Source organism: Dendropsophus ebraccatus, chromosome 3, assembly GCF_027789765.1.
Source record: "Dendropsophus ebraccatus isolate aDenEbr1 chromosome 3, aDenEbr1.pat, whole genome shotgun sequence".
Taxonomy (NCBI): Eukaryota; Metazoa; Chordata; class Amphibia; order Anura; family Hylidae; genus Dendropsophus; species Dendropsophus ebraccatus.
The window spans coordinates 161,909,404-161,923,755 of NC_091456.1; the positions used below are offsets into that span (position 1 = coordinate 161,909,404).

The 14,352-nt window shown below is 39.8% G+C and overlaps 1 protein-coding gene across 4 annotated transcripts in view; it reads right to left on the reverse strand.

Annotated features, from left to right (window-relative positions):
- Positions 1–14,352, reverse strand: part of HOMER1 (homer scaffold protein 1) — a 94,196-nt gene that overhangs the window by 28,032 nt on the left and 51,812 nt on the right. For all 4 annotated transcript variants that reach the window (XM_069964712.1, XM_069964713.1, XM_069964711.1 and 1 more), the window contains one exon: positions 14,053–14,195. In XM_069964712.1, coding sequence (XP_069820813.1) covers positions 14,053–14,195 — 143 coding nt within the window. The remainder of the gene's footprint in view (positions 1–14,052; positions 14,196–14,352) is intronic.

Sequence of the window (14,352 nt, forward strand, 5' to 3'; positions counted from 1 at the left end):
TTGAACCGCGGCCTGGTTCCCGGGCGTTCCATTCCCGGTCACCGGCCCGGCCTGAAGCACTGGAGGCGAGCCCGGCCGCCCCCATTGATTCTAATGGAGTTGTGTCACAGAGGGGAGGGGGTTCACCACGCTGGGGGCCGGCGGGCCCACCTGCAGTGCTTTAGGCTGGGCCGGTGACTGGAAATAGACCATCGCCGTGCACAGGAACCCGGCTACGGTTCAAAAATGAACCGCCGCACCGGCTCCAGACTATTTATATAAAAGTCTTAAAGTGATCTACCTGCTGGTACATTCGCTTTAAAATATTTTGACATGGCCATAGAAAAGGTGCCACTCTCAAGCCGAATATCTCTGGACTCCAGTCACTGTTGATAGTGTATTTTGCTTACTTATACAGCAAGCCCTTATACCATGTGCCAGTAATGGCTTAAGTGTCTGAAATCAGCAATTTTTCTATGATGCCATCTGTTCTATCCCCATAGTACAAGCCAACAAATGTAATAGCTCTCAAGGATTCCACACAATCTTCCAAGACATTAAATGGCTTGTTCCAAGATACAATATTTATGTAGATGGATTATTTTCTTTTTGGTTCAGACCATGGATTATGGACCAGACCAAGGAGGTTTAGACCTAACATGGAAAAACTATTCTAGACTATGTGGTCTTGCTCCAAAACTATATGGTATTTCACAAATCTAATATATATAATCTAGGTAAAACTACATACACATCTGCAACTATATTTTCGGTCCAAGATAAGAACAGAAAACTGGAAATAATGTTGATCTCTCATATGCCATACATCAACACTGTTCACTGGTCCCAATAGACTTTAATAGAGTCGGTTGAGTTTCCATCATGGTGTCAGGCACATTATGAGACACAATAGCGCCAGACGTTGCGCTATTTTGTCTGTGAGATTTAATGGAATCTGCAATACAGGGTCCTCATTGCAGATGTAATCCTTGCACATATGTGTAATGTATTGCAATAAATTAGATTGTAGACCCCTCTAGAAGGGTGACTAATATATATGGATGTGTAAAGCTATGTGGAACAATATGATCAAATAAGACAGGAGAGATTAAAAGGGTTATTCAAGTGCTTATCAGTTATCTCTCCCAACTTCCCTGTATACATGTATCTTTGGCACGGTTAAACAGTCACGTGTCTCCTATTGGGAGGGGGGAAGCTGCAGACAGATAGCTCTGGCATTGGCTTATCCCTCTGACAAAAAAAGGATCAGGTGTTAATAGTCACACCCGACCCTTCTCTCCCCCAACAATGTCCGTCTTTGGAGAGTTAGGAGGCCGTCATACACCTTAGAGAGGTGGGTGAGTTTGGCCAATTTTAGTATAAAGTGTATAGGCACTTTAGGGGCTCTATTATATGGGTCCGGTCCGGAGAACACTTGTTCTTTGGCTGATCACCTTCTTGTTTAGCGGACACACATTGTCCTGTGTAATCGGGGATGTGCAGCCAATATTGATAACATAACATATAACCTGGATTTCAGTGTAGATATTCCACTGACATCTGATGACAACCAATAGATTGGTAATCGGCTGGCATACTTACTTAGAAAACCCCTAAAGGTGCATTTATATTGGGCAAATATAGATGTATTAAGGGGCAACTATGGGACTCTAACTTTTCAAATGCTCTGATAAAATGAAAGCTGAGCTCTGATTGGTTGCAGTAGGCAATATAGACAGTCTTCCTATAAGGTGCCTCCATATATCAAGGAGATAAGCTCGTACACAATCCAACTAATATTATTACTTCTAGTGTTACCATGCCTGTATATAAACATGGCAATCCACCAGCCGAGGCTTCAGTAATAACCTCCAGCCTTCTACATATCAGTCAGTCAACACATTATATATTCAGCAAATAAAGAGGTCATCTATTTTTGGACAAAAATCTAATCTAGCAAGGGTGTGAAAACTAGATGGAGAAAGCAGTCTGGCACTGCCAAGGCTCTCTAACCCTTATCTGCCAGTAGTTCCTGCATTAAAGGGGTTATCCAGCGCTACAAAAACATGGCCACTTTTCCCCTTTTTTGTCTCCAGATTGGGTGAGGTTTGGAACTCAGTTCCATTGAAGTAAATGGAGCTTAATTGCAAACCGCACCTGATCTGGAGACAAGAGAGGGGGAAAAGTGGCCATGTTTTTGTAGCGCTGGATAACCCCTTTAAACCTGAGGACAAATAATATATGAGACAGACTGATTGGTAGGGATACATAGTCTGACAACAACATTTAAAAAGGCTTCAGTTGTTAGGCAGTGTATCCATAGCAACCATATAGAAGGGGACTGACATATGTCATACCCGTCTACTTTTTAGTTCTCTCATCTCCAATTATACTTAGGGTGCGTTCACACATTGAACATTTCTGTACATAATCGTAGACAGACTACGGACCTAGTCACTTCTATGGCCCGATCATGCACCTGTAGGTGTTATGGGTCTGTGCAAAGCTGTGATCTCTACCACAAATTATCATTAAGGAGCCCTCATGCCTGGGGTGTAAATAGGTTATGTGCCCTGGAACTGGCTTTGGTTATGGTAGTTAAACACAGTACTAGGGCAATAAACTAAAGGCCCTATTACACAGAGTGATGTTTAGGAGCAAGATTGTTTGCTTGCTCTTTGTTCTCCGCTCACTGACGGTACTACTACACGCGCCGACAGCAAGCGGGTAAGGGGGGGGGGGGTCAGAGGTGACTGCCGGAGGGGATCCTTGGACAATCTTTAGATCTTCGGGGTGGCTTATAGGCGGTATCGGCGGTCTGCTGCCATCCCTTCTATTGCATGGGACAATGGCTATTGCCTTTTAAAAGGAGCTATTACACCAAGCGATTGTCGGCTGTAACAGACGATAATCGACCAAATAGGCTGATAATAGCTTGGTGTTATAGGGCCTTAAAGGGGTACTTTTTCTTACAAATCAACTAGTTTTAGAAAGTTATATAGATTTTATATAGACTGTCCAGAGTAGGAGAAGTTTTCTATAAGAATTTGCTTCTGCTCTGGACAGTTCCTGATGTGGACAGAGGTGGCAGCAGAGAACACTGTCAGACTGGAAGGAATAAACCACTACATACAACAGCTGATAAGTACTGGAAGACTGGACATTTTTAAATAGAAGTAAATTACAAATCTATATAAATTTACTGATTTGAAAGAAAGAGATTTTCACCGTAACACTTTAAATCTTTGCCCTGGGCATGGCTGATTTTGGCTCATCCAAAAGGCTTTACCACTGATCTGTGTTATACTGTAACAAGGTTACCAGACCCGGCTACTGCACCTCAATTTTACACCGTACTTTTACATCAAGAGGATTGTGTGTGTGTTTAATCTCATGTGTACTACAGAACAATGATTCTTAGGTACCATGTTATGTTTTACGGGTCTATGACATGACATTAGGACTCTATACAGACTATGCTTATACTATATTAAATTATAATGCTACTGCTCTGGACAGTTTCTGACATGGACAGAGGTGGCAGCAGAGAGCACTGTGTCAGACTGTAAAAAATACATTACTTACTACAGAACATACAGCAGCTGATAAGTACTGGAAGACTTATGATTTTTAAATTGAAGTAATTGACAAATCTGTTTAACTTTCTAACACTATTTGATCTCCCTCCACCCATAGTTTAATCTAATGGATTGGGTTTTCAACCATAGTAACTGTGTACCTAAATACTTTGTGTTTTTTTGCCTGTAGATTTTGACACCAGTATTTACCATCCACATTTTTTCTCTCTGATAAAGAAAACACTGTTGGATAAATTGTGCATAATGAAGAACTTTAATAGTCTATATATAGTCTATACAGAACAACACTTAAGAAGTAGTCATTAATGTCAGCGCCAGAACAAGGAAAACGCTGGATAGGAGTGAAGGAAACAGACTGCATTGCATCTCTGCAGACATTGGATTTGCATACATGCTGTATACTGATACAAGAAAATTAGATGTAGAGCTAAAATGCACATAATACTCAAAGGTAACAATGTAATCTCAACTTCTATAGACACAGAAAATTCCACGTTTTTACTACCGTCATTGTTCCTACACTACATGTATAACATACATTTAATAGAGACATTTTAGCACATGCAGGTGTCTGTTAGAGGGTATATTCTTGTTTTTGCTACATTATGTCTCACCCTAAGCCTATTTCTTGCTATGTATTGAACATATCTTGAACGTCTTTTATCTTGTGACTTGATTCCTTGGAGGAGCATGACTTCTTCTACAGCCTTCTGGACTCTCTGTTGCCTGAGTGGGAAGGGCTTAAAACAAGACTGTGTAGTATAAAGAGGCAGCATACTGTATAGCAGATATACCTTCCTGTGAACACTTCAACATGTATAGCTACACATACTCAGATGGTGGCCACCCAGCAACCAAGCATACACACCATCACAACACACAAATGGGTGCACAATAAGAAATACACACAGATTCTGAAAAGCTATCTAGTACTAATATATATATATATCCCTCGCTGCTCAGTATTTAGAGCATTGACAATGACATGTACACATTTTCATTTTTAAAGCATGGGAAATCTATATGCTCCTTTAAAGAAGGAAATCAATGTCCCACATTGCTTAGATTAGGTATGTACATGAATATATTATGTAGTATGGTTTACTATAAAAACACATATACACACTTAGTTGAGTTAACACATAATTACATGTTAAGCACATATGGAAGTCTTGGCAACTATTCACATTCATTAATTGCATCTTGTGTCATTCAGAACATATATGACTATCTATCTATCTATCTATTACATATCTATTAATCTATCTATCTATCTATCTATCTATCTATGACTATCTATCTATCTATCTATCTATCTATCTATCTATCTATCTATTAATCTATCTATCTATCTAATATCTATCCACCAATCAATATATATCAAATTATCTATCTAGTAGGTGGAAACCAACTGCCACCAACTGAACAACTACTGAGTGCTGCTTCCTTTCCCTATACTATTTATCTATCCATCTATCTATCTCTATCCATCCATCCATCCCATATCCATCTATGCTATCCTTTGTAATGTAAAGCATGTAATGCACAGCACCATAATACATATTCATAACATTAAATGCATGAATGATATACACTACCGTTAAAAAGTTTGGGGTCACCCAAACAATTTTGTGTTTTCCATGAAAAGTCACACTTATTCACCACCATACGTTGTGAAATGAATAGAAAATAGAGTCAAGACATTGACAAGGTTAGAAATAATGATTTGTATCTGAAATAACATTGTTCTTACATCAAACTTTGCTTTCGTCAAAGAATCCACCTTTTGCAGCAATTCCAGCATTGCACATCTTTGGCATTCTAGCTATTAATCTGTTGAGGTAAGCTGGAGAAATTGCACCCCACACTTCTAGAAGCAGCTCCCACAAGTTGGATTGGTTGGATGGGCACTTCTGGCGTACCATACGGTCAAGCTGCTCCCACAACAGCTCAATGGGGTTCAGATCTGGTGGCTGCACTGGCCACTCCATTACCGATAGAATGCCGGCTGCCTGCTTCTGCTGTAAATAGTTCTTGCACAATTTGGAGGTGTGTTTAGGGTCATTGTCCTGTTGTAGGATGAAATTGGCTCCAACCAAGCGCTGTCCACTGGGTATGGCATGGCATGGCAAAATTGAGTGATAGCCTTCCTTATTCAGAATCCCTTTTACCTTGTACAAATCTCCCACCTTACCAGCACCAAAGCAACCCCAGACCATCACATTACCTCCACCATGCTTAACAGATGGCGTCAGGCATTCTTCCAGCATCTTTTCATTTGTTCTGCGTCTCACAAACGTTCTTCTTTGTGATCCAAACACCTCAAACTTGGATTTATCCGTCCACAACACTTTTTTCCAGTCTTCCTCTGTCCAATGTCTGTGTTCTTTTGCCCATCTTAATCTTTTTCTTTTATTGGCCAGTCTCAGATATGGCTTTTTCTTTGCCACTCTGCCCTGAAGCCCAAAATCCCGCAGCCGCCTCTTCACTGTAGATGTTGACACTGGTGTTTTGCGGGTACTATTTAATGAAGATGCCAGTTGGGGACCTGTGAGGCGTCTGTTTCTCAAACTAGAGACTCTAATGTGCTTATCTTCTTGCTTAGTTGTGCAACGTGGCCTCCCACTTCTTTTTCTACTCTGGTTAGAGCCTGTTTGTGCTGTCCTCTGAAGGGAGTAGTACACACCATTGTAGGAAATCTTCAATTTCTTAGCAATTTCTCTCATGGAATACATTCATTTCTAAGAACAAGAATAGACTGTCGAGTTTCAGATGAAAGTTCTCTTTTTCTGGCCATTTTGAGCGTTTAATTGACCCCACAAATGTGATGCTCCAGAAACTCAATCTGCTCAAAGGAAGGTCAGTTTTGTAGCTTCTGTAACGAGCTAGACTGTTTTCAGATGTGTGAACATGATTGCACAAGGGTTTTCTAATCCCTCAATTAGCCTTCTGAGCCAATGAGCAAACACATTGGACCATTAGAACACTGCAGTGATAGTTGCTGGAAATGGGCCTCTATACACCTATGTAGATATTGCACCAAAAACCAGACATTTGCAGCTAGAATAGTCATTTACCACATTAGCAATGTATAGGGTGTATTTGTTTAAAGTTACGACTAGTTTAATGTTATCTTCATTGAAAAGTACAGTGCTTTTCCTTCAAAAATAAGGACATTTTAAAGTGACCCCAAACTTTTGAACGGTAGTGTATTTATAGTCCACATATAGTAGAATAATAAGTGAGTCACAGACGCTGGTAGTTTATGGGTCAGACAAGGAGCTTACATTATGTTCCTATTTATAATAAGAGCCAATCATTTTTAGGAAACATTCCGGAAATTGTTGTGCTCAGCAGCCAGGATTTACTAGCTTCTCTTTTATTGTTTAGTGTCTGTGTAAATGAATGAGCAGGAGGACCCACCATATCGGGAGAGACAAGGAGGCAGTACTATCTGTACCTATAATACTTGCACTAGAGGGTGACCTACCACATTACACTGAAACAGAAGTGTAGAGATAGTGGCTACTAGAGATGAGCGAACCTCAAGCATGCTCCAGTTCATCTGAACCCGATCGTTCGGCATTTGATTAGCGGTGGCTGCTGAAGCTGGATAAAGCCCTAAGGCTATGTGGAAAACATGGATATAGTCATTGGCTGTATCCATGTTTTCCAGACAACCTTAGAGCTTTTTCCAACTTCAGCAGCCACCGCTAATCAAATGCCGAACGATCGGGTTCAGATGAACTGGAGCATGCTTGAGGTTCGCTCATCTCTAGGACTGGCTACCTGTTGTCATATGGCAGTGTGTGTGGAAGATGTGGAGTACATTAAAGAGAAAAAAATGCACCTTATAAAACACGTTATAGACACCACTGCCCATAGTTAGATCCATACACTTCCTTATATAACACTAACCATCCTACTAACACATCCTATCAACATGTATGAATAAACTGTTCATGGTAATGGTGAGTGACCTCTGCCACACTTCATAAGAGGTAGTTAATCTTTTTGTTACTAAAATGGTGTTACTTAGGGAAAGCACTAAAGTTGCTACACACATTGCTTTCAAGATGAATAAAAAGAATTAAAGAATTAAAAAAAAACACACTAAAAAGATTTAGAGGTGAATATGGTTTTTCCTGCATTGCCATAGTCTCTCCATGTGTCAGTGAAGTAAGAGAGCTAGACCTGCTTATTCCGATGGAAGCATTACTTAGTAATGGAAGAAATAATTCATTTTATTTCTATTTTTTGGGAAAAAATTTTATCGACTCCTTTTTTAAAATCCTGCTTGATATATCATGTGCATTGTGATTCAACATTAATTGTTGCTTCCCTCTCTAATTTTTTTTCTCTACATAAAGCAAATTTATTTCCGCAGCACCAACTGTTTCATCTCAGCTCTGCAGCTATACAGTTCATTACTGTATTGAAATGACCTCTGATCGGCCACCATCTTGACTTTTAGATTTCAAACTGCATCCTAACCCTTTCAAATCTGCTATCAGTCCTATTAGCATAGCTTCCATAGACAGCTAGAGCCAATACCATCCTCATATATCTCTATATAAGCTAAGAGACCATGGGGGAGATTCATCAAACTGGTGTAAAGTAGATTTGTCTTAGTTGCCCCTAGCAACCAATCAGATTCCATCTTTCATTCCTCACATATTTTTTGCAAAATGAAAGATGGAATCTGATTGGTTGCTAGGGACAACTAAGACAATTCTACTTTACACCAGTTTGATGAATCTCCCCCATATGTACACAGTGACACACCCCAGTTCAGTAATGTGTGTTATTCTGTATTGTATTGTATGTTTTTATACCCCCCCAGAACTGTAGAGTTATTATTATAGTCATAAAAACTGTGTGATAGGAGCTGTCTAATTCTCATCAGTGTCTCTCCCCTGTAAAAACCTTGTGTGAAACAGTCCATGCAGTTTCATCATATAGGAGGTCCTGCTGGCTTAGATGGAGACCCCATTGAGAGCACAGAAACACATGTAATATTTCAGGGGGTCACCAAGAGATCACATGACCCAACTGAAGAAAAGGATTACAGCAATTTTAGATAGAAATAAACTACTGTATATGCGGTGATATAAGCTTAGATAATACATTAGATATATATTGAATGACTAGCTGCGTAATAAATATTTTATTTATGGTTGTTGGTGGAAATATAATTATTAGCTGTTTCTATGGAAGGTACCAATAATATTATTTACAAAATCCATTCTCTTGATGGAGCATTCCGTTATACAGTATTTTAGTTTGGCCCCATACATTGCAACAGGAGGTCTACCAGAGCTCTGTACAACCATTGTTTGTATGAAACCCCTAATACACATGTGTTCAAGAGGCCTTAGACTCCTAAATCTTTAGAAACAAAGATATTTACATTTTGAACAGAAAGTCTCAAAAAGTTAATTGGTCTAGTCACCATGTGAATTACAAGAAAGCTGCAAAAACTTTTTTTTTGTATAAACACATGTGATACAAATTTCAAATTTTGCATAAATATATATGTTACACGGAAAACACTGTAATAAAAAATACTAAAAACATTTCCTGCATTGTCATGCTACCAATATAATATAAAACCTGTGGCGGTTTACCGTATAACAAGAACCAGGTTAAAAAATGATGATATATATATATAATAATGATTTTATATATATATATATATATATATATATATATGTACACGATTCAAACATTAAAACCTTGTGATATCTAATTTCTCAAACACTGAAGTGATTATAAAGGATTATAAATCCATAAATATAACACGATAAATATATTATATGCTCAAAGTGAGGCATCCGGACTGAGGAGTGCAAAATAGCATAGACGTATAGTATAATGCAGTCACCTTTCAAAAATAGAAATTGTGATCAATAATTAAACAGGACGCTCAATGTCATAGACACAAATAGAGGAAAATCATACACTGCGTGCACACCACTTATACTGTAGAGGAAACCGGTAGATAAAATACTGAGTATAAAGTACGAGGTGACAACAACCTTCAACATATACAATTTACGGTAAACACTGGACGAAAAACCATTTGTGTCCACACTACGTGAGGAAGAGATTGCACCATAGTCAGCAGCTTTAGTACAGGGCATTGAAGTGCGTACACTAAGATATTACATAAGTACTGCATTCTGTCCACCTTGACTTTCATGCATTGTCTAGTACTCGCTTTCCGGTAATTTTTATTTTACATTTTTCTTTCTACTTTGTTGTTAGCATTTTGGGTCCATGCTCTCTTAACGTGCTAGACCACTCCTTCCATTGGTCTACTACGCCACCAGACCACTTCTTCCCATAGTTTTCTAATGTAAAGTACCACTCTTTCAATTCCCTTTTAATCTACCAGACCACACCTTCCCTTGTTCTCCTAATCTACCAGACCACTCCTTCCTATACTCCGCTAATCTACCAGACCATTCCTTTCCATACTCATCTAATCTACCAGACCACACCTTCCCTTATTCTCCTCATCTACCAAACCACTCTTTCCCTTGTTCTCCTAATCTACCAAACCCTTTCTTCCCATTCTCCTCCAATCTACCAGACTACACCTTCCCTTATTCTCCTAATCTAACAGACCCCTCCTTCCTATACTCCTCTAATCTGCCAGACTACACCGTCCCTTGTTCTCCTAATCTACCAGACCCTTCCTTCCCATACTCCTCTAATCTACCAGGGCAGTTCTTCCCTTGTTCTCCTAATGTAGCAGACCACTCCTTCCCATACTCCTCTAATCTACCAGACTACACCTTCCCTTGTTCTCCTAACCTACCAGACACTCCTTCCCAATCTCATCTAATCTGCCAAATAACACTTTCCCTTATTCTCCTAATCTATTAGACCACTCCTTCTCATACTCCGCTAATCCACCAGACCCTTCCTTTGCATACTCCTCTAATCTACCAGACCACACCTTCCCTTATTCTCCTAATCTATTAGACCACTCCTTCTCATACTCCGCTAATCCACCAGGCCACTCCTTCCCATAGTCCTCTAATCTACCAGACCACTCCTTCCTATACTTCGCTAATCTACCAGACCATTACTTCCCATACTCATCTAATCTACCAGACTGCACCTTTCCTTGTTCTCCTAATCTACCAGACTACTCCTTCCCATACTCCTCTAATCTACCACACCCTTCCTTTCCATACTCCTCTAATCTACCAGACCACTCCTTCAATGTTCTTCTAACCAGTTTACTTCTTCCCATTCCCTCATCATTCTCTTCATTCATCCATCAGACCACTCCCCCAGTAATGTACCTTCCAATGCTTTCCTCTTATCTATCCCATAGAACTATATATCTCAAAACTTAATATCCCAATTTTTTTTACTTAATTTATGTACCAATGTGTCACACAAGGGTGCACAGTCCATTGCAAACCCACCCTTATCAAGAGATGGGCCTCCACAAACCATTTTTTCATGGGAATGACAAATACCTGAATTTTTATTCCTTGCTCTTATATTATTATATTTAAACATAAGAAACTAGTAAGAAAATGCATATTTTTAAAGAATACTTAAAAATTACAAGAAAGTGAGGGCAGATCCATACATGGAAGTCACATGAACAAGAACTCTAAAGAAGAAAGTGTTACACGTTATGCGGACACTGATATAAATAGTAAAAACACAAGGCACACGGACATCAATATAATCCAATGAAGATACTGTGTCTAATGGACATTACTGGACGTTATACCAGGAGGACACTGAGGAGCACTTTCCTGCTAGTTTTGTCCGTGTATGCTGCAGTTACTTGTATAGATGCAGCTGAATAGACTCTGTATAGCCGTTTATGTATGCCATAATATGCCTTATACGCTGTACTGATGTGACAGTAACATATATACATATCAGTGCAAAGTCATTAAAAAGAGTAAATGAGGACATCTTATAATGCATAAGACGTGTTCATTTTTCCAAGTGAATAAGTGGAAGGGTTTGGGGTACAATGGAATTTTACACTTTTGTTAGATCCTGCAAATCAGAACCATCTTTCAGTGGGAATCATTATAAAATAATAATGCTCCTGTTTCTGGATACTGCTGTTTTTTTATACCAACGATATAATGCTTTTCTGTTTTTACCATGAATAGACTCAAAAGACAATAGTCATAGAGGGGAGGGGGTTTCCTGGCCCACCAGTGCTTCAGGCTGGGCCGGTGCTCGGTAACAGACCGGCGCCGCACCCAGGAACCGGGCCGTGGTTCAGAAAAAGAACCCGGGACGGCGCCCGGTCTATTCATGGTTAAAACAGAAAAGCGATGTACAGCTGGTACAGTACATTCGCTTTAAGGCAAAGTGTACACTTTTTTAATTGGTCCATATTGTCACCCTCAAAAACAACCATTTTAGCCATTCTTTTGCCAACTGGTGAGTTTTTGAGCTGGTTTTTTTTTTTTAGACATTTTTAGGTATTTTTTCCAGCCTTTTTTAAAGTGACTCTGTACCCACAATCTGTCCCCCCCAAACCACTTGTACCTTCGGATAGCTGCTTTTAATCCATGATCTGTCCTGGGGTCCATTCGGCAGGTGATGCAGTTATTGTCCTAAAAAACAACTTTTGAACTGGAAGCCCTGTGTCAAACGGCCGTGGCCTACAATATCGGTGCCCTAACTTTGCACCACCCCTCCGTCCCTCCTCCCCACCATCTTCATCATTAGGAATGCCAACGGAACATTTTCTGCATGCTGAACATTGCACAGGTGTCTTAACGATCCAGCCAATGTGTCGGGCTGACACAGCTGAGGAATAGGAGATAATCTGCCTGGAGCATTCCTAATGATGGAGAGGGTGGGGAGGAGGGACAAACAGGTTGTGCTAGCCTAATGCATACACAATCCAGGCCACGGCCGTTGGGCACAGGGCTGCAAGTTTAAAAGTTGTTTTTTAGAACAATCACCTGCCGAACGGACCCCAGGACAGATCTTGGATTAGAAGCAGCTATCTGAAGGTACAAGTGGTTTGGGGGGGGGGGGTCAGATTGTGGGTACAGAGTTGCTTTAACTATAGAATATACTTTTTAAAAAAACGTTTTTGGGGATGAAAAGGACCAAACTAAATGGGAAGAAAAATCAATAAATGGGAATTACAAGTTGTTTTTCCATTAAAGTGCCCTCAAATGTGACAATATCGCCTTGCCTCTATGACACGGCGTCATTAGAATCAGCAGGGCTGCACACAAATTTGTTGTCTAAGGCCGGGTTTGCAGTGCATTTTTGCAGTCCGTTTGACGTATACGTTTGGCGTATTTACATTTTATCGTACACAAAAACGTGGTCCATCTTTATAATGGAAATCAATAGAAAAACGGATCGAAATAGATTGCACACAATTGCATCTGTTTTTGCACCCGTTTTTCCAATCTGTCTTTTTTCCATAAAACATATAAATTAAACGAACTGAAAAAAAGCAGTGTGAACCCAGCCTAAGGGGGAAATTCATATATTTTGTGATCTTCTATGTAAGGACTATAATCATGGAATGTGTGAATTCCCCCTTAGATTGATAAATCTGGTCCAATATAAAAAAAAATGCTGTTTGACTGTTAAAGGGGTTATACAAGATTAGAAAACTCCACCCCCACAGAAAGCTCCACCCCTGTCCTCAGGTTGTGTGTGGTATTACAATTCAGCTCCATTCACTTCAATGGAACTGAGCTGAGAAACCCCACACCCCAAACTGAGGACAAGAGCGGTGCTGTTTCTGGAAGAAAGTGTCCATGTTTTTCTAAGCCCAAAAAACCCTTTAACTGTCCATTTTGGGCCGTTTTGAATACTGCAATACTTAAATAATGCAACAATACTGCATGTGAACACAGCCTAAGGAAGGGAATAAGAAGAACTCCAAGAAGCTCGTAACAGATAGGTATAAGACATCTGTCTAGATGCAGGAGCACTTTGGGTTGAACACTTGTAATATCTTGTGTGACATAGGACAACACCTTCACAGGGGCTGAGTGGACTAGTAAAAAGGTTTTGATTTTTTTTTCCTCAGAGAAGTACCAATCTTATCCATGGGATTTTGCTGCCCAGACGCATTCCAGAAAACCCTTGGGATATATGATATGGGGCATTATTGTTCATGTATGGTTGGTTAGTAACAAATGCAAAGTCCCATAGAAAGCACTCATGAATTTAGTCTCACTATTCGGCTTGTACCAGATTGCCGACCACCGACTGATCAGAATGAGGGTCTACGCAGTTACACATGGTTAGAAACTAACGCCCTGCTACAACACTGGGCCGGTTTGCTACAGGAGATCAGAAATTGCATATGATCCGCCAACTATTGAGGAGGTAATGAGATTATCAAGTGTCCGTAATAAGCGTTCATACAGGATTATACAACTCTGGTCACATATTACTAGCAGATACACATCAGTTAATCAAGATTCGTGAACTGAATTGGTACCTATGTGTAAATGGCAACGCATTCTGCGTAGGTTCAGCCCTTGGTTCAGAATTTTGCGTCACTTCAGGGGTTGTTCTTTCGTCATCTGTTCCGTTAATACTTTCTGGTGTTAAAGGAGACTGGAGATCCCCTCCTGCCGATTCCTTTAATGGAACATAAAAACAATTAGTAATAAGATAGGAAATGCAATGCTAATAAATAAAGGACATGACTAGTAAACTGTTATTACACACAGATGCAATGCTAGCTATAAATAACTGTAAGGATTTATTAGGACGGTATACCTATTGTGGACAATGC